A 20,337-nucleotide genomic window follows, 5' to 3' on the forward strand; every position below is an offset into this window, starting at 1 on the left:
ACGTGCCCCGCGCCCGAGCCCGGGTCGGGTTTCGGCGCTGAAACCGGAGCCCCCCCGTCCGCCCCCCCCAGAGCCCCCCGGGGCGGCCCGCTCCCCTCCCCCAGCGCCCCGGGGGGTCGCTGCGCTCCACCCGATCTCCTGCGCTTCGTGACGGGTCCCGGGGAGAGCGGTGGCCTCGTCCCTGCGAGGGACTAGCGCAGGTCCGGGGCGATCTGGTTTCCTTCTGCTTGGCCCCGGTCGTGGGGAGAAGGAGCCGGAGTGGGTGGAATGTTCTTCCTCTTCCGCGGGCCGCAGCGGCGCGGCGCTGGCAGCCCCGCACCCCCCACCTGCCGGGGCACCCACCGGCGCCACGGCCCCGGCCGGAGGGGGGCCCGCGGCTCACGCCCGGCCCCTCGGCTCAGGGGTCCCGGCACCGCCGGCGCTGCGGGGAGCCAGGGGAGATTAAGCCATAGTGGTGCATCCCCCGTGGAGCTTCAGCGGGCTGCCGAGGAGCCGGGGCCCCGGCCGTCCCCCGCTTTTGGGCAGGTAACCGGCGGCGGGGACAGGGCCAGGGCACGGTGGGTGCCGGGGATCCTGCGTGCCCTCGCAAGGAGGCTGCGGGACTGGGGAACAGCTGGGCGGCTGCCCACATCTGGAGCAGGGCGGCCGAGCGGGGAATAATCCGGAGGATTATGCACGCGGGCGCGGCACCCACCCCCCCGCGCCTGCCCTGCATATCCCCAGATATTCCATAAAAACCTCAAATCCCCGGTGGCAGCCCCGCGGTCTGCGCCAGCCAGCCCCCCCGGGGCCAGGCATGTCCTGCGGCGCGGGGGCAGCCCCCAGCCATGGGCAACTGCACCAAGACCCCTGAGCGGCGGCTCCCCAAGGTACGGCAGGGCTGTGACACCCCGCGTGGCAGGAGGAGGAGGAGGAGGAGGGGGGCGTCCCTGCTCGGCCCCCCTTCGCCGCTGACGGCTGCTCCACCCGCAGGATGGGAAGCCACGCTCGGGCGCTCCAGGCTCCGGCGCAGGGGACCCTGAGGACGTGCTGGACGCGGCGCAGACCCCACCGATGCAGGGATACTCGGTGCTGCAGGGGCTGGTGGGGCCGGCCTGCATCTTCCTGCGGCAGAGCATCGCCATCACCCAACGGGTACACGACTGTCCCCTCCCCGTGTGCTGCCCGTGCTCCCGGGGGGCTTAGGGCAGAATCCCTGTGGGATCCCCGGGAGTAGGACCCCTCCTTCGTCTCTTCCCGTTCTCTCTTTCCCAGGACCGGGAGCTGCGGCCCGAGGAGATCGAAGGTGAGGCGCTGGGGGAGGGGGGGTGGTCCCGCTCGGGTGGGTGGTGGTGCCGGTGGTGACGCTGTGGTGTCCCCAGAGCTAAAGCAGGCGTTCCGGGAGTTCGACAAGGACCACGACGGCTACATCAGCTACAAGGACCTGGGCGAGTGCATGCGCACCATGGGCTACATGCCCACGGAGATGGAGCTCATCGAGCTGTCCCAGCAGATCAGTACGTGGTGGGGCAGCGGGTGCCCATCAGTCCCTGCCCCTGCCCCACTGATGCCCCTCTCCTGCCGCAGCTGGGGGCAAGGTGGATTTTGATGATTTCGTGGAGCTGATGGGCCCCAAGATGCTGGCGGAGACGGCAGATATGATTGGGATCAAGGAGCTGCGTGATGCCTTCCGTGAGGTAGGGGGATGGCGAGGACAGACAGGTAGGCTGTCAGCATGCCAGGGGTGGCCATTGGCAGCGGGACCTTGTCCGTAGTTTGACACCAATGGGGACGGACAGATCAGCATGGCAGAGCTGCGGGAGGCCATGCGCAAGCTCCTGGGGCAGCAGCTCAACTATCGGGAGGTGGATGAGATCCTCAAGGACGTGGATCTCAATGGCGATGGCCTGGTGGACTTCGAAGGTAGGAGCAGGGAAGGGGCCAGGAGCACTCCCAGGGACATCTGGGATGTTCCAGGTGTTTTTCCCCCCCGGCAGAGTTTGTGCGGATGATGTCACGCTGAGGGTGGCGTGTGCCAACGCAGGACCCAAGCCCCCCGTGCCTTATGAAGACGAGGGGGCCACAGAGGGACCCCCAGCTCCAGGGGCTGGGGCGGTGCTGGCACAGCGGTGCCCGTGCCTGTGGTGAGGCTGGCTGCTGGAGCTGCTCCGATGCTGAGGTCTGACCGTGGCGGGAGGCACCGGGGCTGAAGTTGGGACCCTTTTCTGCACAGGCTTGGCCGAGCTTTGACTACTCTCGCCCTCATTTCTGCTCTCTCCCTGCAACATCCCCCTTCCCACCCAGACCTCACCCTAAAAGTCACACAATCGTTGTCCTCTCTCCTTCAGCTGTTCCCCATCCCTGCTGCTCATCCCTCCAGCCTCCATTCCCACTCTGTCTGCCGCACTGAGCCCCTCAGGCTCCCCGCAAGCCAGCTTTAATGTGGACTGCACAGCATAACCCGCCCTGTCACCACGGATTGAGCTCAGACCCACTCCAGACCCGCCTAGGGTGAGGCATCCCTCCCCTTTTGGGGCTGGCAGGGACCCTCATGGATGTTCTGGCAGACCCCAGCACAGGGGAGACTCCTAGCAGCCCAGCCAGGAGATCCTCCAGGGGAGAAATAAAGCATTACTAGGTGGAAGGGCCTCAGCCAGCTGCAGGCAGGGCTGCTGTAGGTTCCCTCCCTGCCCTGGCTGCAGTTTTGGGGCCAATTTTGCCCTTTTGAAATTATAAAACTCTCTCTACAGACTTTTGGTTTGTGTTTTATGTTGTTTCCAAAGGGTTTATTCGTGATCATGCCATCCACTGGTGTCCCCCAAAACCCTGGATTCCCACTGTGTCTCACGGGAGCCCCGCAGGGAGCCGGAACCGCGGGCACAGGGCTCCGGGGAATGCACGGCCGGAGGGTGGGGTCGGTTCCCCAAAGTCCGGGCCGGGGTTCGCCCCCGCAGAGAGTCGGAGCGCCCTGACCGGCGCCGGCTCGAGGCTGTGGGGTGATACGGGGACCTTTAGCGGCGGGCGGAGCGCGACGGTGCCCCTCCCGGTACCCCCCTTGCCCCCGAGGCAGCGGCGCCGGCCGGTCACGTGACCCCAAGAGGGCCCCGGCAGAACGAGGGGGCGCGGTCTGCGCAGCAGTCACGTGGTCGAAGAGACGCCGAGGGGGCGGGGCCGACGCTGCGTGTCTCCACGGTGACCGGCCGGCGGGCGCGCGGCGGCGTGATGACGTCGCGCTCGTGACGCGCCTGCGTCATCACCGCGAGCGCCGGCGGCGGCGGAGGGGGCAGAGACCCGGGTCAGGCCGGGGCCGCGCAGCGCTACCGGGAACCGGGGCCGCCGCGCTCCGCTCCGGTTCCCGGCTTCCTGCCGGGCCGAGCGGGGCCGAGCTGAGCTGAAGAGAGGCGGGCACCGGCGATACAACCGGCGGGGCGAGCGCGGGGGCCGCACGCCGACCCCCGCCGCGGGGCTCCAGGGATCCGGGAGCGGCGGGCGGCCGTCGGGGATGTCCTACAAGCCCATCGCTCCCGCCCCCGCTACCCCCGGAGCCGCCAGCGCCAGCCCCGCCCCGCCGGGGTCCGGGGCACCGTCCGCCGGTGAGAGAACGCCGCGGTAACCGCGGGGGACGGGGGGCACCGGGAGCGGAGAGAGACCGGAGGGATGGAGGGGGGTACTCCGGAAAGGGATGGTACCGGATGAGGGTGGTACTGAGGAAGAGGGAGTGCGGCCGTGACCCACAGTTTCTCGCAGCCACGAGTGTCCCGTCGCCCTCCGGTTCCGTCCCTGGCGCCGCCGCCCCTTTCCGGCCGCTCTTCAATGACTTCGGGCCGCCGTCCATGGGCTACGTGCAGGTGAGGCGCGGCGCCGGGGCCGGTGGGGCCGGGCGCGGCGGCGGGGGCGGCCCCCAGCCCCTCCGTCCCTGCTTGTCCCCCTGTTCCCGCAGGCCATGAAGCCCCCCGGGGCGCAGGGCTCGCAGAGCACCTACACCGACCTGCTCTCGGTCATCGAGGAGATGGGGAAGGAGATCCGGCCCACCTACGCCGGCAGCAAGAGCGCTATGGAGCGGCTGAAGCGGGGTAGGGGCAGGGTGGGGAGCCTGGCGGCAGCGGGGCTGCGCCCCCGAGGCTCCTCAGCCCCGTGGGGAGCCACTGGAGGGTGATTGGAGGTGTCCCTGTGCTTCTCCCCGCAGGGATCATCCACGCCCGGGCGCTGGTCAGGGAGTGCCTGGCAGAGACAGAGCGAAACGCCCGCACGTAACGGCAGCTGCCACCCGGGACCCCCCGGGACCTCCCGGTGGTGGCGGCGGGGGCGGGGGGGCCGCCGTGCTGCCCGAGCCCCCCCTCCCCGCGCTCTCCGCTCTTTATAAATGCGTGTTTTTATAAATAAAGGACAATGTTGGGACTTGGCCTCGGTGTGTCCCCGCGGGGGTGCGTCCCGATGGCCATGGTGGGACGCGGGGTAGAGGTGGGGGAGTCGGGGGAGGGTTTGGAGCTGCGCTGGGTGGGTGTCCCGGAGCTGAAAGTGCAGGAGTGATCGGACCACTCGTTGATCACTTAATAAAGTGGTTTTTAAGATAAAACACCGGGTTTTTCGGGGGGCGGCGGTGCCGGTACACGCGGAGCGCCCGTGAGTGGCGCTCGCTGCCTTCCGCTCTCTGACGTCACGGCCCCCCCCCCCCCTCACCTCCCTACGTCACGGCTGTCGCCGTGGGAACGGGCTGTGATGTCACGATCCGAGGGGCCGGTGCGGAGCGGCGCAGGTTTGGTGGGGCCGGGGGGCGGCGGGGACCGGGCGGGCGGGGGAGAGTGGAGGGGGCCGCGTTGCCATGGCAACGGAGCCGAGACCAGTGGGGCCGAGCCGGGCCGAACCCGGGGCCGAGAGGGGCCGAGAGGTACCGGACTGAGCCGAACGTGGGACTGAGCCGGGCCGATCCCAGGGCCGAGGGTGGTCGAGCGGTACCGGATTGAGCCGAACCGGGAGCCGAGCGGTACCAGACTTCGCCGAACCCGGGGCCGGGCTTTTCCGAGCCGGGCCGAACCTGCGGCCGAGCGGTGCCGGGCGGTACCGAACTCAGCCGAGCGTGGTGCCGAGCCGGGTCGAACCCGGGACCGAGCGCAGCCGAGCGATACCGGACTGAACCGAACCCGGAGCCGAGCGATACCGGACTCAGCCGAACCCGGGGACGGAGCGGCTCCGAGAAGGGCCGAACCCGTACCGGGCTGAGCTGATTGTGCCCCGAGCGGTTCTGAAGGGGTGCCGAACCGGCCCGAGCTGTCCCGGAGCCGGCCCGGTCCGGTGTAACGGAAACCCCCTCAGGAGCTGCCCCCGCTGTGCCCCGCCGCCGCCATGCTGATCAAGGAGTACCACATCCTGCTGCCCATGAGCCTGGAGGAGTACCAGGTGGCCCAGCTGTACATGATCCAGGTGGGAATGCGTGGCAGAGCATGAGGGCTTGGGGGAGCTGTGGGGCTGAGCGGGGGGAGCTGGGGATGCAGGGGTCTTGGGGGGGGGGGGTTGGGGGGGGGTTGGGGGGGGGTGAGCCCAGAGGCTGCACGGTCTGGGTTTGTGAGGCTGAGCCTGAGGGGTGTGGGGTCCGATGGCCGAGCCTGAGGAAGTGCACAGGGCTATGGGGCTGGGCATGGGGAGCTGGAGGGGTGCAGGGATCTGGGGAGTGACTGAGGGGGTGCAGAGGGCTGAGAGAGGCTGGAGATTGTAGCCTGAGGGCTGTAGTGGGCTGTGGGGTGGCGTGAAGGGTGCAGGGGCTGAGCTGAGGGGTGCACAGGGGACTGTGAGGCTGAGCATGGGGTGCTGGAGGATGTAAGGGGGCTGTGGGGCAGAGTGTGGGGAGCTGGGGAGCTGTAGGGCTGAGCATGGAGCCTGGAGGGGCACGGCGGGGGGCTGAGGCTGATCCCAAGGGATCAACCCTGCAGGTTGCAGGGGTTTCGCTGAAGCTTCCGGCGGGTTTGGGACCACCGAGCCAAGCAGGGGGTCCTGTGAGCAGATGTGGGTCCGGTGGATGCCGGCATATGGGGGCAGGAGTGTACACGGACCCTGGGCGCCTGTGGGGGTGGGGTCTTGGGGCTTGGAGGGGCCGCACCGAGCCATCTTTTTGGTGCAGAAGAAGAGCCGGGAGGAGTCGAGTGGCGAGGGCAGCGGTGTGGAGATCCTGGCCAACCGACCCTACAGCGATGGCCCTGGGGGCAGCGGCCAGTACACCCACAAGATCTACCACGTTGGCTCCCACATCCCCAGCTGGTTCCGGGCGCTGCTTCCCAAAGCCGCGCTCCAGGTGGAGGAGGAGTCCTGGAATGCTTATCCCTATACACGTACCAGGTGGGAGCTGGGAGGAGGCGGGGTGGGCTGCAGGACTGGCCATGCCCCTGGGCTCAGTCCTGTGCCTCTCCAGGTACACGTGTCCCTTCGTGGAGAAGTTTTCCATTGAGATTGAGACATACTACCGCCCGGATGCGGGGCAGCAGACCAACATCTTCAACCTGAGCGTGGCGGAGAAGAGGCAGAGGATTTTGGGTGGGTATGGCTGGCTTGGGGAGCTGGGCAGGACACTTGGCTGCTGGGATTCCCACATAATGCTTCTGGGATGGGGGTGTGGTTGTAATGGGACCTTAGGGGCTCAACTTCACTCTTCTTGCCGGTCCTCATGTTTCAGGGATGCTGGAAGGGAAGAGCTCCCTGGATCCTGAGCTCCCTGCCCCAGACTCCCTGCTCTGAGCTCCCTGCCCACTCCCTCTCAGCACTGCTGAATTAAGTTTCATATTAAAGATATTTTCAGGGACAGTTTTGTCCTCTGCCTCTTCCCTTGCCTCTATTTCTGTTTGCAGCTTCTCCTTTCTAGTGCCAGCCTACTCCCCTCTCCTTCCTTGTCCCAGCCTTGTTCTGGCATGGATTTGCCTTCTCAGTCTCTCCTGGTGTACATGGGACCCCACACCTGGGTCTTGTGGGGTATTTTGGATCAGCTGGAGCAGGGAGAGCTGGAAAAGCATGTCCCCATTTTCCTACTCCCTGCCCTTCTTCCCCTCTCCCCAGGGCTTTGCTCCAGATCACTGTCTGGCTCCTTTCTGCTGGGACTGGTGGGCGGAACAGGGAGCTTGGGGTGGGATTCTTCCCTCTCCACCGAGTTCCCGTTCTCGGTGGTGTTGGACATGGTCACTTCAGGCGCCAGAGTGTGGAGTGTGACGTGCTGCCTCTTAAAATGGAGGCCCAAAATAGGCACTCGGAGGAAATGATTCATCTGACCTATTTCTCTCCCCGGCTCTTGCGGCACTGGGGATGTCCGGCAGGGATACCGATGGCTGGGACCTGGGGGCAGGAATTCTGCCCCTACTGCCACCAGGAAACCACCAGGGCCAAGCAGACGGCATCAGGGCATGGCCCCGTGCCCACTGTCTGGTTTTCCACTCTCTGTGCCCATCTAGTAGGCATTCCACAGGGCACTCAGCATCTCCAGTGGCTGCTGCCTTCCACAGGGAGGAGGGTTGAAGTGGGACCAGTGTGGATCCCACTGGGATTTCTCTGCCCTGGTGTCTTGTAACACTGACAGATTTAAACCCCTCTCACGTTTCAAAGGGCAATGGAAAAACATGGTCTGGGTGATCCGCAGGGATAACTGCTTCTTTGGCAGCTTTCTCCCAGTGGCAAAAGCAAAGGGAGTTGGATTGTGATGGGAATGACACTGCCAGGAGCTGCTTGGGGACAGCAGGTCCTATCCCAGCTCTTTGCTGCTGTTATCCAAGATGCTTGGCATCATGCTGTGCATTGCATCATTTTTGTGGATTCAGGGCAACTCTAGTTTTCTTTCCCCATTTTTTCAGTCCAAGCGGGAGGAAGAGAGGCTGACAGCACCTTGGGGACATCAAGGAGGGCAAATCAATGGGTTTGGCACAGCCTGGAAATGGGGACAGTGCTGCAGGATGGTACTGGGAGCCAGTGGGGTGCCCTGGGATCCCCCAGACCATGACCTGGGGACAGGGCTGGAAAAGCCAAATTCTAGCAGATTTTGTGCTGGATTGAGCCCGAATGGGTGTTGGATCGTGTTTTTCTGGGTGACATTCAGGAGCCTTTCTCTGGTCTTGGGAGGTCATTCTCATTTGGGGGGAGCTCACTCTCATTTCAGAAAAGGTCACCTTTGTCTGGAGATAGGGCTCATTGTCCTCCCCCCTTTCTGGCTCTCTGGAGGCTCCTGTGTCACATGGTGGTTTTGCTGTGCCCTGGTTTTGGGGGACCCTCGGGCTTTTTGCGGGGGGAAGCTGGGAGCTGTGCCAAGCCGCCCCATGTGCTGTCCCTGTCCTCAGCCCCCACGCCCCCCAGGGTGGCTGGGATTACTCTGCAGCTGCCAGATCTGCCAGCTAATGTGTGTATGTGTGTCAACCCCAGCTCTCAGACCCTCCCTCCCTGTGCTGCTCCCTGGGAGAGGATTGGGGTCCCACGTGGGGACAGAGATGTCTTTGGCTGCACCAGGGGTGTCTGTGATTCTCCAGCCATAGGATTTTATATGTTCGCTTAGGAAATTCTTGCCTTTGAGGGTGGTTAGGCCCTTACACAGGCCCAGAAAAACTGTGGATGCTCTATCCCTGGAAGTGTCCAAGATCAGGTCAGATGGGGCTTGGAGCAACCTGGGATAGTGGAAGGTGTCCCTGCCCATGGCAGGGGGTGGAATGAGAGGATCTGTAAGGTCCCTTCCAACCAAAGCCATTCCAGGTTTCTATGATTCCAGAACTTCAAGATTTTAGAATTCTCAGACAGAGAGTGTTTGCTGCCAGCTGTGTTGGGTGCATGGCTCATGGGAATAATTTGACCTCATTTTTGTCCCTTTTTCCTTTTTTTCCTACCTGTGCCCCCTTGCCAAGCGCTGCGGGGTGACAAGCGCCGTTCCCCCCACAGACACCATTGACATTGTGCGTGATCCCATCTCCCCTGGGGAATACAAACCTGAGGAGGATCCCAAACTCTACCACTCATCCAAGACGGGCCGGGGGCCGCTGGGGGATGACTGGCTGGAGGCAGCAGCAGCCAGCGGGCCCCTCATGTGCGCTTACAAGCTCTGCAAGGTGGAGTTCCGATACTGGGGGATGCAGTCCAAGATCGAGCAGTTCATCCATGACGTGGGTGAGTTCGGACCTGTGGGTTGCTGGAGGGTCCTTTGGGCAGCCATGGGATCACACCGGACTCGCTTCCCCCCAGGCTTGAGGAAGGTGATGCTGCGTGCCCACCGCCAAGCCTGGTGCTGGCAGGATGAGTGGACGGACCTGACGATGGAGGATATCCGGCAGCTGGAGGAGGAGACAGCGCGAATGCTGGCACAGAAAATGGCCAAGTGTGGCGAGGGCGAGGAGCCACCCGCGGCTGGGGTCAGCCCGGAGGGGCAGCAGGAGCCAGATGGTCCTGGCAGTCAGGAGGAGGCTGAGCTGCAGGCGGGGACTGATACCCCCTCGGATGATACCTTTGCCAAGCAGTGGTCCACCTCTTCCCGGTCTTCCTACTCTTCCCAGCATGGAGGTGAGACTGGGTCCAGTGTGGTTTTGCCCTGGATGCTGCAGTTCTCCGTAGGGGATGTGTCAGGGGACTGTTTTGCCTGGCTTGGGTCTCCTAGGCTGGGGCTCTGGGTGTCCCAGGTCTGGTCCCAGGATTGTTGAAGGGACCCTGGATGACCCAGGAATGGTTCTGGATCTCCTGGAGGGACTCAGGGTGACCCAGGGATGGTCACAGATCTCCCAAGGAGGGACGCCGGGGGACATAGGGATGGCCCCAGATCTCCCTGGGCATCTGGGTCCATGACCAAGGGGGAGCTGTGGGGGAGGAGAGGGGGTCTCTCTCACAGCAGGGGGCTGTGAGTGCTGACCCCCCATGGGTGGCAGGGGGTGTGTCTCCTCAGAGCCTGTCAGAGTGGCGGATGCAGAACATTGCCCGGGACTCAGAGAACAGCTCCGAAGAGGAATTTTTCGATGCCCACGGTACTGGCACCATCTTGGAATAGGCTGGGTGGGGGCAAGGGCATCTGAGGATGGGCATGAAGGCACAGGGGTGTCCCCCCACCGACGCTTCCCTCCTGCCTCTGCAGAGGATCTGTCTGACAGCGATGAGGTCTTCGCCAAGGAGATGACCAAGTGGAGCTCCAACGACTTCTTGGACACCCTTGAGCGGCCAGTGGAGCTGGATGAGGCACTGGGTAAGCTCTGTGGGTGCTCTGGCCCCAAATTCTGGAGTGGATGTCCTGGGAGGGGCCTGATTCCCACCTGGAGACCCATCTGCCTCACCAGGGCTGTGTGCTTACAGGGGATGGAGCCAGCGTCACCAAGGGGGATGGTGAAGGATTGGGAACATCCAGCTTCCCTGAGGTGCGTGTCCCCTCCCTCGGGCTATGCCATCCTGCTGTGCCCCCTGACTTGACTGCTCTCCTTCCTGTAGGGAGGCACGGCAGAGAGCACGGAGCAGATGTGCCGGATCCACGCGCTCTTCCTCATCCTCCACAGTGGGAACATCCTGGATCAGGGAGCGGGCGAGCCGGGCTCCAAGCAGGCGGATGTGCAGACACTGGCAGCCACCTTTGATGCTGTCACCCGTGTCCACTTTCCCGAGGCACTGGGACACGTGGCCCTGCGCCTGGTGCCCTGCCCGCCCATCTGTGCTGCAGCCTACGCCCTTGTCTCCAAGTATGGATTCCCACTGGGAAAGCAGGGGCCCAGGGAGCTGGTATCCTTGGAGAGGGGATTTCACTTCTGGTGGGACGTTAAGGACTGGGGAGGGGATAGGGGTTAACTCCTGGTGCAGTGTCTTGGGGCAAGCAAGCGTTGTGTGATGAGATGGGGTGGGATACATATAATTCCTGGTGTGGTATCTGAGGGCATGCAGGTGTTTTGGTGTGGGATGAGGACAGTGGGGCGGGATGGGATAGGATGGGGATAACTCCTCGCGCAGCATCCTGGGTTGAGCAAGCATTGTGTAGAGAGATGGGGACATCAAGGCAGCCTGGAATGGCATGGAATTGGATGGGATGGGTTAGGTCCGGATACAGCATCCCGGGTGAGCAAGTGTCTTGTGGCAGGAAGGAATGGGATGGGGATTACTCCTGGTGTGGCATCTGGGATGAACCAATACCCTGCAGTGAGATGAGGACGTCAGAACAGTCACGTTCATCCCTCACTGTGTCCCCTTAGGCTCAGCCCTTACAGTCATGACAGGGACAGCCTGTCCAGCAGCCAGGACCACATCCCGCTGGCAGCGCTCCCACTGCTGGCCACCTCCTCAGGCATCTACCAGCAGGCCGTGGGCACCGTCATCACCCGCGCCAACCAGGCCTACGCGGCCTTCCTGCACTCTGGAGAGGGCACTGGCTTCTGCGGCCAGGTGAGGTGGAATCTGGGGGAAGCTTGGCTCTGGGGTCCAGCTGTGACCCTGCATGGAGGGTTTGGGGGTTTCACCCTCCTCATGGATCTGTGGTCTCTGCAGGTGGTGCTGCTGGGGGACTGCGTGGGCGGTATCCTGGGATTTGATGCCCTGTGCCAGAGCCGGGCAGGTTCAGGGGGCAGCCGGAGCAGCAGCCGCCGTGGCAGTCTGGTGAGTGCCTTGCATTCCAGCACCCCCTGGGGAGGGTTGGGGGGTGCACTGGAGGCTACATGGGATCTGGTTGTTTGCTGCCTCTCCCTGCAGAGCACAGAGCCCATCTCCCCAGAGCAGTGCGGTGGCCCAGACCCGCTGGCTGATGGGACAGAGGGAGCGCCAGTGTTGGGCCAGGCCAGCCCTGAAGCCCCAGGGGCACAGGGGGACAGCCAGCAGCACAGCTCCATGAGCAGGTGAGCCCAAGGGGAATGGCTGGCTATATTGTGCTTTATGGAAAGGGTGCAATTCCCCTCTGCTCCAGGCTGGGAAGGAGCATTTCATGGAGGTTACCCGCACTGGGGACATCTTCCTGGAACTCCTTTGGGATAACAGGGCCACACCAGACACAGCTTTGCCTTCAGGATGGTGGGAATGAGATGTTGCCATCCCTTCCCATGCCCACTGTCTCTGCTGTCCCAGCCTGCAGGCCAGCGAGGCCCCGCTGGAGGCAGAGGCATCCCGGGGCAGTGCCATGGCACTGGATGGGGCAGAGGGTGCCAGCACCCACCTCGAATTTAAGGTATCTGGCTTCTTCCTCTTCGGTTCCCCACTGGGACTGGTGCTCGCGCTGCGCAAGACCGTCATGCCTGCTCTGGATGGTGAGGATCCCTGCCTGCCATGGTGCCAGCCCCTGGCCCTCCCTGCGGGGCTCAAGTCCCTGAGTCATGCTCACCTGACAAGCCTGAGCTCCTCAGGACCACCCTAGAGAGCCCTGCTTGGGTTTGAGCCCCTTGCATGCCTAGCCTTGGCTGTGTGGGTGTTGGTGGGTGGCTGAGTGTTCCTGCTCTGTGCCAGCCTCAGCCTATCCCTTGCGCCCCAAATTTCCCTGTCTAGCCTTTCCTTTTGCTGTGTCCTGCTTTACCCCCCCTGGGTGTTTTGCTCCTGGTGCCCCTGACCCCGCTCTGTGCTGCAGTGGCCCAGCTGCGTCCTGCCTGTGAACAGATCTACAACCTCTTCCATGCTGCTGATCCCTGTGCCTCCCGCCTGGAACCCCTCCTGGCCAAGGCCTTCCATGCTGTGCCCCCGCTCAGCGTGCCCCGATACCAGAAGTACCCCCTGGGTGATGGCACCTCGTCCCTGTTGGGTGAGCAGGTTCCCACCAGGCTGCTGCCAGGCACCCTGGGGCCACGTCAGGGTACCCAGAGCATCCTGGCTGGGTGTGGGTAGCGGGATGTGCAAGCCCTTCCCACTGCTCTGGGGCTCTACTGGAGGAGTGGCTTGGGGTGGTGGGTGTCCTTGGGGGTTCTGGGTGTGCTCACCCAGCTCTCTCTTCAGCGGAGGCCCTGCAGACACACTCTGCCCTGTTCCTGCCCAAAATGGATGTGGCTGCTCCCCCTACCCCTACTGGCAGCTTTGGGGGCTTCTGGAAGGGCAGTGAGCTGGCAGAGCCCCCTACTCCTGCCAGCACCAGTGAGGTTGTCAAGAGTAAGTGTCATCCCCACCCACCCCATCCCATGTGGGCACCTTCGACTGCCCAACGGGGGATGAGGTCTGGAAAAGGCTTCATTCCAGCTCTCCCCGCAGTCCTGGAGCGCTGGTGGGGCCCGAAGCGCATTGACTACTCTCTGTACTGCCCTGATGCCCTGACTGCCTTCCCCACCATCACCCTGCCCCACCTCTTCCACGCTAGCTACTGGGAATCCTCCGACGTGGTGGCCTTCATCCTGCGCCAGGTATGGTGGGCCCGGTGGGGTGGGTGGCAAGCCAGGCCCAGTAGAGGCTGACCTGGTCCTATGCTGTTGACAGGTGATGGAGAAAGAGGGGCCACAGCCTGCAGAGAGTGAGGAGAGCTCCATCTACAGCCCTGCCATCCCGCGGGAGAAGTGGCAGCGCAAGCGCACCCAAGTGAAGATCCGGGTATGTGGCCAGCGGGAGGCCACCTGGGGCATCCTGGGGTGTGTGGGTCTGGGACAATCCCACAGCCCAGTGGTGTCCCAATGGTGCCTCAGGAGCTCCCCCAGGAGCTGCTGAACACCCCATGTGCCTGCAGAACGTGACGGCCAACCACCGTGCCTGTGATGTCATTGTGTGTGAGGGCAAAGCACAGGTCCTCAGCGGGCGCTTCATGTACGGACCCCTGGATGTGGTGACACTGACTGGGGAGAAGGTATTGCTGGGCTCAGGGTGCCACCAGGACCCCTCAAACAGGGTGGGGTGTCCAGGACCGGGCATGGGGCTGGTGTCACCCACAGTAGGGGAAGTATGTGGTTAACAGGACTCTGTGTAGGATGGTGGGAGAAGGTTGTAGGGACTTGTGTGGGGATGCAGGAGGATGTGGGGGTCCAGCCTGTGCCCAGCCCATTTCCCTCTCTCAGGTGGACATCTACATCATGACGCAGCCTCTGTCAGGGAAGTGGCTGTACTATGGCACCGAGGTGACGAGTGGCAGCGGGCGCGTGACCTTCACCATCCCTCCAGACAAGGCTCTGGCCATTGGGATCTACCCTGTGCGCATGGTGGTCAGGTGAGGTGTTGCCTGAGTTTCTCCTCCAGCCCTTTCGGCAGAGCTACACCTGCTGCTCTGGCAGCAGAGCTGGTGCTGAGCCACCACCTCTGCCTTTGCAGAGGGGACCACAGCTACGCTGAGGCGTACCTGACCGTGGTGGCCCGTGGCACCGAGTCTGTTGTGTTCAGCATCGATGGCTCCTTCACTGCCAGTGTCTCCATCATGGGCAGTGACCCCAAAGTGCGAGCGGGGGCTGTGGACGTTGTAAGGTGGGTGCCCTTCAGTCAGGGAGTCAGAGCAGGGACAAGGGGCAGGGTATTCCACCACTCCCTTGCCTCCAGCACACCATCTCTATGCTGGTGCCCTACTGTGGAAAATAATCCTATCCAAGTTTGGATGTGGTCCCCAGAGCTCTGCTGTGCCTTCTCCTTGATAAAATTCCTGGGAACAAGGAGCTTTTGGAGGCAGCACCCACCTGCTGTATTGGGAGATCCCAGCTACCCATAGCAGGACTGTCTCCACACAGGCTCCTGGCAGCCACCCATGTCCCCTCCTAGGCACTGGCAAGACTCAGGGTACATGATCATCTACGTGACGGGGCGCCCCGACATGCAGAAGCACCGTGTGGTGGCCTGGCTCTCCCAGCACAATTTCCCCCACGGCGCTGTCTCCTTCTGCGACGGGCTCACCCACGACCCGCTGCGCCAGAAAGCCGCCTTCCTGCAGAGCCTGCGCACCGAGGTGGGCATGGGGGTGCTGCCGGGACACAGGCCTGGGTGGTGTGGGCTGTGCTGAATCCTGTGCACCTCTGCATCCTGGTGGAGATGCTGGGAGCTAGACTGCATTGCCATGGCAGAGCTGGAAGCTTCTCAGGGCAGCTCCCAGCCATCCCTCTTAAGATGAGGGTGTCCAAGCTCTTAGGGGTAGCTGTCCCTGTGGGAAGGGTTGTTCCTTGCCCTAATGCTCTTGTTCCTGGGCAGGCAGAGATCTCCATAGTCGCTGGCTACGGCTCCACCAAGGACGTCTCCGTCTACAGCTCACTGGGACTCGCGCCAGCACACATCTACATTGTGGGACGGGCTGTCAAGAAGTTCAACAACCAGTGCCAGGTATGGTAGTGTCAGGGCTGGGGACAGACTGGGGATGCAGGGGATGATGGCTGACCCCACCAGCCGGCCGTGGCCACTGGCTCAAGCCATCTGTGTGTCCTCCAGTTCCTCTCTGAGGGTTATGTTGCCCACCTGGCCCAGCTGGAAGCCGCAGCCCTGGCTCACTCCCCCAAGGGCCCCCCACGACCTGTGCTGGGCAAAGGCACCTATGGCTGCCCGGCGCCTGTCGACTTCCTGCGGAAGCAGAGCCAGCTCCTGCGCTCCCGGGGCTCCAGCCAGGCAGAGCGGGATGGGGGCCCCCCCTCAGCACCCCCTGGCTTTTCCCGGACCAAGCCCCGCAGCATCAGCCTCAAGCTGGAGGGTGAGGAGTGAGGGTGGCACGGCCATGTCCCCCTTCTGCCACATCCCTGGTTTCCCAGCAAGGAGCACCTGGGGACAGAGCCGGTGCTGGGCCATGAGGCCATCGTGAGGAGATGAGGGTGCTGGGTCCCCTGAGACAGGGGGTGCTGGGAGAAGGCTCAGAGCCCCCCAGAGGACCAGAGTGATACCCTTAGTCCTCCCTGCTGCCCCCAGCCCCGTCCCCTCTGGTCCTTTGGGGCCATTGGGCAGTGCCCAGTGGGGTCTGCACCCCAGGGTCATTATCCCTGTGCAGAACTGGGGGCTGTGGCTGTGCCCCAGCGCGAGTGGCACCTCCCCACCTATTTATTTCCGTCCGGTGTCATGGCGCAGGGCTGGGTTGGGGTTCCAGAGTGGTTCCTCTTCCCCCCCCCCTTTCATTTCGGTGTTGAATAAAGAGATGTTATGACAAGGTGCCAGCACCCATGAGTCTGCTCTGTGCCTGTGGCCGCAGGGTTCCCGCCCACTGGGAAGGCCCTGGGGAGCCTCCAGGGACACCATGTCCCACAGGGTCACAAGCAATTTAGGACAGGGAAAAGAGCCTGGGGTGTGTGGGCTGTGCTGATGCTGATACCCTCCTCCTCTCCAACTTGGTTTCTCCTCATTTTACCTCTAGCAGCAAATTTTTGTAGTGACCAGGGGGTGTGACTGGTTTTACTTGAGTTTATCTTGGCATAGCATGATCAGAGATTTATAGAGATAGCAGAAAAAAGCTGTTACTCTATATAAAATATTCCCGACACTGACATGACAAGAGGAGACACTAGTTTGGGATGATAGCAGCAGCCTGGATAAGTGACAATGGTGTGGCACAGAGAACAGGCATAAACAGGTTGGAGCCGGGGCCGAGGCTCAGTGCCGCCCCTCCATGGCCACTATAAAGTACAAAAACATCAAATAAGTGATAAAAGTTGGTAGGAAGCAGCAGGCTCTTATCACCCACGTATCCCTGGCATGACAATGAGCCCTGGCTGGGTCCCCAGGCCATGGCAAGCTCCGGGGCCATTTCCACTGACTTCAAATAAGTAAAATCTGTATTAAACATTAATAAACATCCATGACCATTCCACATGTGGAATATCTAAAAGAACCTGTCCCGAGAGCACTGGGCTCTCCCTTGCAGCCACGGACTCTACTGCGAGAAGATGCCCTTGAAGCGGATCTTGTCTTCGGCGTCCTTCTCCCGCAGCCGTGCTTCCAGGCTCCGCAGCTCCTTGGAGACCACAGGGCGCAGCGAGGGGTCGAGCGCCAGGACTTTGGCGAAGTCAGCCTGCGCCTCGGCCACGTTCCACACAGCTGCATGGGCCTTGCCCCGCTTGAAGTAGGCCTTGACATTGTCTGTGGGGAGAGAGCCAGGGTCAGCAGAGGGTGGGGGTGTCCTGGTGCCCTCCACAGGGACCTGGGATGGCTCATGGGTCCTTACCCTCGTACTTGTTGAGGATGGAGGAGCAGTGGTCCAGCACCTCGTAGTACTCCTCACACTGCAGCTTGCACTGGCAGTAGTTTAAGAGCAGGGGTGTGATCTTCTGGTCGAGCTCGATCCAATCTGGAGAGCCTGGCTGCTCCTGTGGCAGACAGAGCAGGGAGAGTGAGGGGCAGTTCTCAAGCCCTGCATTCCCAAGGATGCCTGTGTGTATTTGGGGAGACCCACCTTCATCTGCAGGTTCTTGAGACAGGCAATGGCATCGTAGTATTTGGAAGCTGCCTCAGACACCTTGCCCTGCCGGTACAGCTCATTGCCTTCCTTGTGGATCTGGGGCACAGCCTGGAGCTTCTCCTCATCTGTCATGGCCCATGGGTCCTGCTGGTAGGAGCCGGGTGGCTCCACCTGCCAGCACCCCATCATGGAATCAGAGAACAGGATCATGGAATCGTTTAGGCTGGAGAAGACCTCTAGAGTCCTCGAGTCCTGCACTGCCAGGGCCACTACTAAACCACATCCCACATGCCACATCTGTGTGTTTTCTGGACACTTTCACCCCGAGCTCCCCATGCTGGCACCTCACCTTCAGCACCTCGATGTCAAAGATGAGGGGCTGGGGGTTCTTCTGGAGCTCGTCGAGGTCGGGGTAGCCCAGGGAGTAGTGCTCGTGCATCTGGGCGATGCTGCAGCAGTGCCGCTGCCCCTCCAGCGGGTCCTTCCCTGCTGCAATGTTCCGCAGGCTCTTGGATACTAGTGGGTAAAGCACCACGTGCTGCGGGAGGGAAGGGAGCCGGAATTTGAGGAAGGCGGGGGGGAAAATATAAGGATATTCCAGCCTCGAACCGCGCGGCTGGAGCGCACCGGGGGGCCCGCCACCCACTCACGCGACACAAAATCACCGCCCACCTGCTCAGGCCACGCCCCCGAACCGAAAACCACGCCCCTCGGCAGGTCCCGGTGACGCCCACCTTGGCGTCACAGCGGAAGCGTGCGCGTTCGCCGGGCCGCATGGTTCGCAGCGCCGCTTCCCACACCGGCAGCTTGAACTTTTTCCCGGCGATGAGCTCCATGGGCTTCCCCCGCGCCCTGCTGTCGTCCACCGGCGTCTCTTCATCGCCGCACCGCAGCGTCCGGTAGTGGAAAGTGGCCTGAAGGAGCAGGAGGAGCCCGCGGCGTCACCATGGCAACGCAGGCGGGGGCAGGGGGGAGGGCGCGCATGCGCGCCTGCTCCGCCGCGTTCCGCTTCCCACATCCCCCCACCCCGCCCGTCCCCCCGCAGACCTGACCTTGGTGCCGTCGCGGAAGTCTGGCAGCGGCCCGGTCCCCTCTCGCAGCACCTCCTTGTCCACGCCGTCCGCCCGCAGCTGCTCGACTTGCTGCGCCATCGCACCCGCTCTGCCCGCGCCGCCAGCCCTGGCTCGGCCGCCTCCGCCGCTGCTCGGTTCTTTCCGGATCGTCGCGGCTGCGCGGGGCTCCCCCTGCCGGCCCGGGGGTGGTGCTGCGGGGCGGGGGCTTCGGGAATGAGGCGTGGTCATAGGAAGGGGGCGTAGCCAGCGGTGGCGGCCGCTCGCCCCGTTCCTACGTGGTTCTCCTGGTTTCCCGTCCCCCCCACCTTTCTTGGGTGTCATTGCAGGAGACACGGGAGTCATTCCGGAGTGAAACCTCCTGTGGCACCTACATGCAAAGGCCGCAGTGTAGAATGGGAGGTTGATAATGTCGCCGAGAACCACTGCGAGGGTTTCTGCCCGCCGCGGGGAGAGCATAGCCGGGTCGTCCCCTCCCGCGAGCCCCGGCTGGGTCTGCGTGTAGGCAGGAAGGACAGGCAGCCGCTGCAGCGCCGGGCGAAACCCTTGCGGGGGGACACCTCAGGGCTTAACATGGCTTAGGGCAACTCAAGAGATATCCTGGGGAGACACGAGGACACTGGCAGGTGGTAGGTCCCCAGTCCCATAGAAAGTCTGGGGGCTGCTGGCGTTGAGTGCGCTGCTGAAGGAGTGACCCCGTTGAGAGCATGCTGTTCTGCTGGAACTGTCACCGCTCAACACTGCCGGGGCTGGCTCAGACCCACTGTCACCCTCACACAGCCAAGAACTCAAAAGAGCTCCTGCTCCCCCCTCTTGCACCCCTTGTTTTTCGGACGTACTGGATCCAAGATTACGCAGGTGGGTCCCCAGAAAATCTAGTGCGCTCTGTGCCCCCCCGGAATGTGGCTTCACAGCGGGGCAGAGCTGCCGCGGAGCCGCGGCGTTCTGGGCGGCAGCGCAGGTGTCGGGAGGCGCGTGCGGTCGCTGGCGAGGCCGGGAGCCGCCGGGGGGTAACCGCCTCCTTCCTGCCCTGGCGGCGAGGCGAGCGCGGGGCCGCAGCTGCGGCAGCAGCGCCATGTGGCAGCGCCGCCGCGAGGGACCGGGCCGCTGGCAGCTGGCAGCCCCGCCGAGAGCCGGGGGCCTCTGCCACCCCCCGCGGGGGCTGCGAGCAGGCGGGAGGGGAGCGCCCCGAGCGTGGGGCTTTGAGCTCTGCAGGTGCCCGAGCTACAGGTGGTTGCTTGGATGCTCTTGGTAGGATGTGGGTTGAAGCCCGTCCTCGCCATCAGGATGGCTCTTGGCAGGCTGCAGCAGCAGCGTTGGAGCCCCGGGGCATGCAGGAAGGGCCCCCGCAGGGCAGGTGCTGTGGGGGGGGGCTGTCTCCCCCCGGGGACATCCGGGTGGCAGCCCACTGTGGCGAGGTGTGTGACGGCAGAGGCGCAGGCGAGGCTCATATTTGGGCACGGAGCAGGTTATTGGAGGCCGCGGCCCGCAGCCGGGAGATGTGGCGCCTGATAAAGGCTGCCCCGGTGCTGCTGCTGCTGCTGCGTGCACTGGCTCGGGCGCTGGCGAGAGGTGGCCTGGCTGCGCTGGCTGGGGGCCGGTGGCCATGGGGCCGCTGCTGGCTCTGGGGCTGCTCGTGTGCGTGCGGCTGTGCGGGGGTGAGTGCCGGGCGGGCGGGAGCGGGGTCCGCGGCGGCGGCGGGCCCGGCTCAGCAGCCTCCGTGCCGCAGGCTCCGGGCAGCTGCGTCTGGTGGGCGGCGGCGGGCGCTGTGCCGGGCGCGTGGAGGTGAAGCACGACGGTGAGTGGGGCTCCGTGTGCTTCTTGGGGCGGGACGGGGAAGCTCGCTGGGCTGAGGTGGTGTGCCGGCAGCTGGGCTGTGGCCGGGTGGCCAGGGCGTCCTCGTCCGCCCCGTTCGGGCAGGGCAGCGGGCGGATCTGGCTGCAGCCCTTCTTCTGCCGCGGCACCGAGGATGGGCTGGAGGACTGCTCACACTTCGGTTGGGGCTGGCATTTCTGCGGCCACGAGCAGGATGTGGGGGTGATCTGCACAGGTGAGTGGACACGCTGGCCG

General features: G+C 63.7%; 5 protein-coding genes across 13 annotated transcripts in view; 4 read left to right on the top strand and 1 right to left on the bottom strand.

The window, feature by feature from the left end:
- Window positions 1-47: 47 nt before the first annotated feature.
- On the top strand, window positions 48-2,728 carry CABP2 (calcium binding protein 2). 6 transcript variants are annotated; one of them, XR_009486848.1, is made up of 8 exons: window positions 51-525; window positions 973-1,134; window positions 1,255-1,285; window positions 1,362-1,496; window positions 1,567-1,676; window positions 1,755-1,902; window positions 1,977-2,123; window positions 2,328-2,728. XR_009486848.1 is itself a non-coding variant. In XM_059848801.1 (7 exons), exons 1-7 carry the CDS (start codon window positions 268-270, stop codon window positions 2,000-2,002), a joined length of 870 nt encoding a protein of 289 aa, XP_059704784.1. In that variant the 5' UTR covers window positions 51-267; the 3' UTR covers window positions 2,003-2,728. The 6 variants fall into 6 exon arrangements, 5 of the variants coding, with proteins under 5 accessions (XP_059704783.1, XP_059704784.1, XP_059704787.1 ...); XM_059848801.1 differs by having other exon boundaries at window positions 1,977-2,728; XM_059848804.1 differs by adding an exon at window positions 758-869 and having other exon boundaries at window positions 385-525; window positions 1,755-2,728.
- A 484-nt stretch (window positions 2,729-3,212) lies between these two features.
- Window positions 3,213-4,377, top strand: CDK2AP2 (cyclin dependent kinase 2 associated protein 2). 2 transcript variants are annotated; one of them, XM_059848806.1, is made up of 4 exons: window positions 3,213-3,572; window positions 3,727-3,827; window positions 3,920-4,052; window positions 4,142-4,377. In XM_059848806.1, exons 1-4 carry the CDS (start codon window positions 3,482-3,484, stop codon window positions 4,231-4,233), a joined length of 417 nt encoding a protein of 138 aa, XP_059704789.1. In that variant the 5' UTR covers window positions 3,213-3,481; the 3' UTR covers window positions 4,234-4,377. The 2 variants fall into 2 exon arrangements, with proteins under 2 accessions (XP_059704789.1, XP_059704790.1); XM_059848807.1 differs by having other exon boundaries at window positions 3,218-3,572; window positions 4,166-4,377.
- Window positions 4,378-4,658: 281 nt separating this feature from the next.
- On the top strand, window positions 4,659-15,954 carry PITPNM1 (phosphatidylinositol transfer protein membrane associated 1). 3 transcript variants are annotated; one of them, XM_059848809.1, is made up of 24 exons: window positions 4,659-4,735; window positions 5,293-5,400; window positions 6,095-6,309; window positions 6,383-6,504; window positions 8,875-9,099; window positions 9,175-9,489; window positions 9,849-9,944; window positions 10,052-10,159; window positions 10,267-10,328; window positions 10,399-10,643; window positions 11,148-11,337; window positions 11,440-11,547; window positions 11,641-11,783; window positions 12,010-12,188; window positions 12,503-12,673; window positions 12,865-13,014; window positions 13,114-13,262; window positions 13,336-13,446; window positions 13,580-13,696; window positions 13,905-14,053; window positions 14,155-14,304; window positions 14,593-14,776; window positions 15,016-15,144; window positions 15,250-15,954. In XM_059848809.1, exons 2-24 carry the CDS (start codon window positions 5,323-5,325, stop codon window positions 15,514-15,516), a joined length of 3,663 nt encoding a protein of 1,220 aa, XP_059704792.1. In that variant the 5' UTR covers window positions 4,659-4,735; window positions 5,293-5,322; the 3' UTR covers window positions 15,517-15,954. The 3 variants fall into 3 exon arrangements, with proteins under 3 accessions (XP_059704792.1, XP_059704791.1, XP_059704793.1); XM_059848808.1 differs by lacking the exon at window positions 4,659-4,735 and having other exon boundaries at window positions 4,788-5,400; XM_059848810.1 differs by lacking the exons at window positions 4,659-4,735; window positions 12,503-12,673 and having other exon boundaries at window positions 4,788-5,400.
- Window positions 15,955-16,163: 209 nt separating this feature from the next.
- AIP (aryl hydrocarbon receptor interacting protein) lies at window positions 16,164-18,385 on the bottom strand. Its single transcript, XM_059848815.1, has 6 exons — window positions 18,250-18,385; window positions 17,932-18,111; window positions 17,547-17,735; window positions 17,192-17,368; window positions 16,964-17,105; window positions 16,164-16,878 (listed from the first exon to the last, which is right to left on the bottom strand). The coding sequence occupies exons 1-6, from the start codon at window positions 18,346-18,348 to the stop codon at window positions 16,673-16,675; spliced, it is 993 nt and encodes a 330-aa protein (XP_059704798.1). The 5' UTR covers window positions 18,349-18,385; the 3' UTR covers window positions 16,164-16,672.
- A 109-nt stretch (window positions 18,386-18,494) lies between these two features.
- The window catches only part of LOC132328303 (uncharacterized), a 31,809-nt gene continuing 29,966 nt past the window's right edge, over window positions 18,495-20,337 (top strand). Inside the window, 2 exon segments of the mRNA XM_059848146.1 lie at window positions 18,495-19,125; window positions 19,997-20,337. Of these exon segments, the coding sequence (XP_059704129.1) occupies window positions 18,975-19,125; window positions 19,997-20,337 (492 nt within the window). The 5' untranslated portion in view covers window positions 18,495-18,974.

The sequence above is a fragment of the Haemorhous mexicanus genome, chromosome 6, assembly GCF_027477595.1.
Source record: "Haemorhous mexicanus isolate bHaeMex1 chromosome 6, bHaeMex1.pri, whole genome shotgun sequence".
Taxonomy (NCBI): Eukaryota; Metazoa; Chordata; class Aves; order Passeriformes; family Fringillidae; genus Haemorhous; species Haemorhous mexicanus.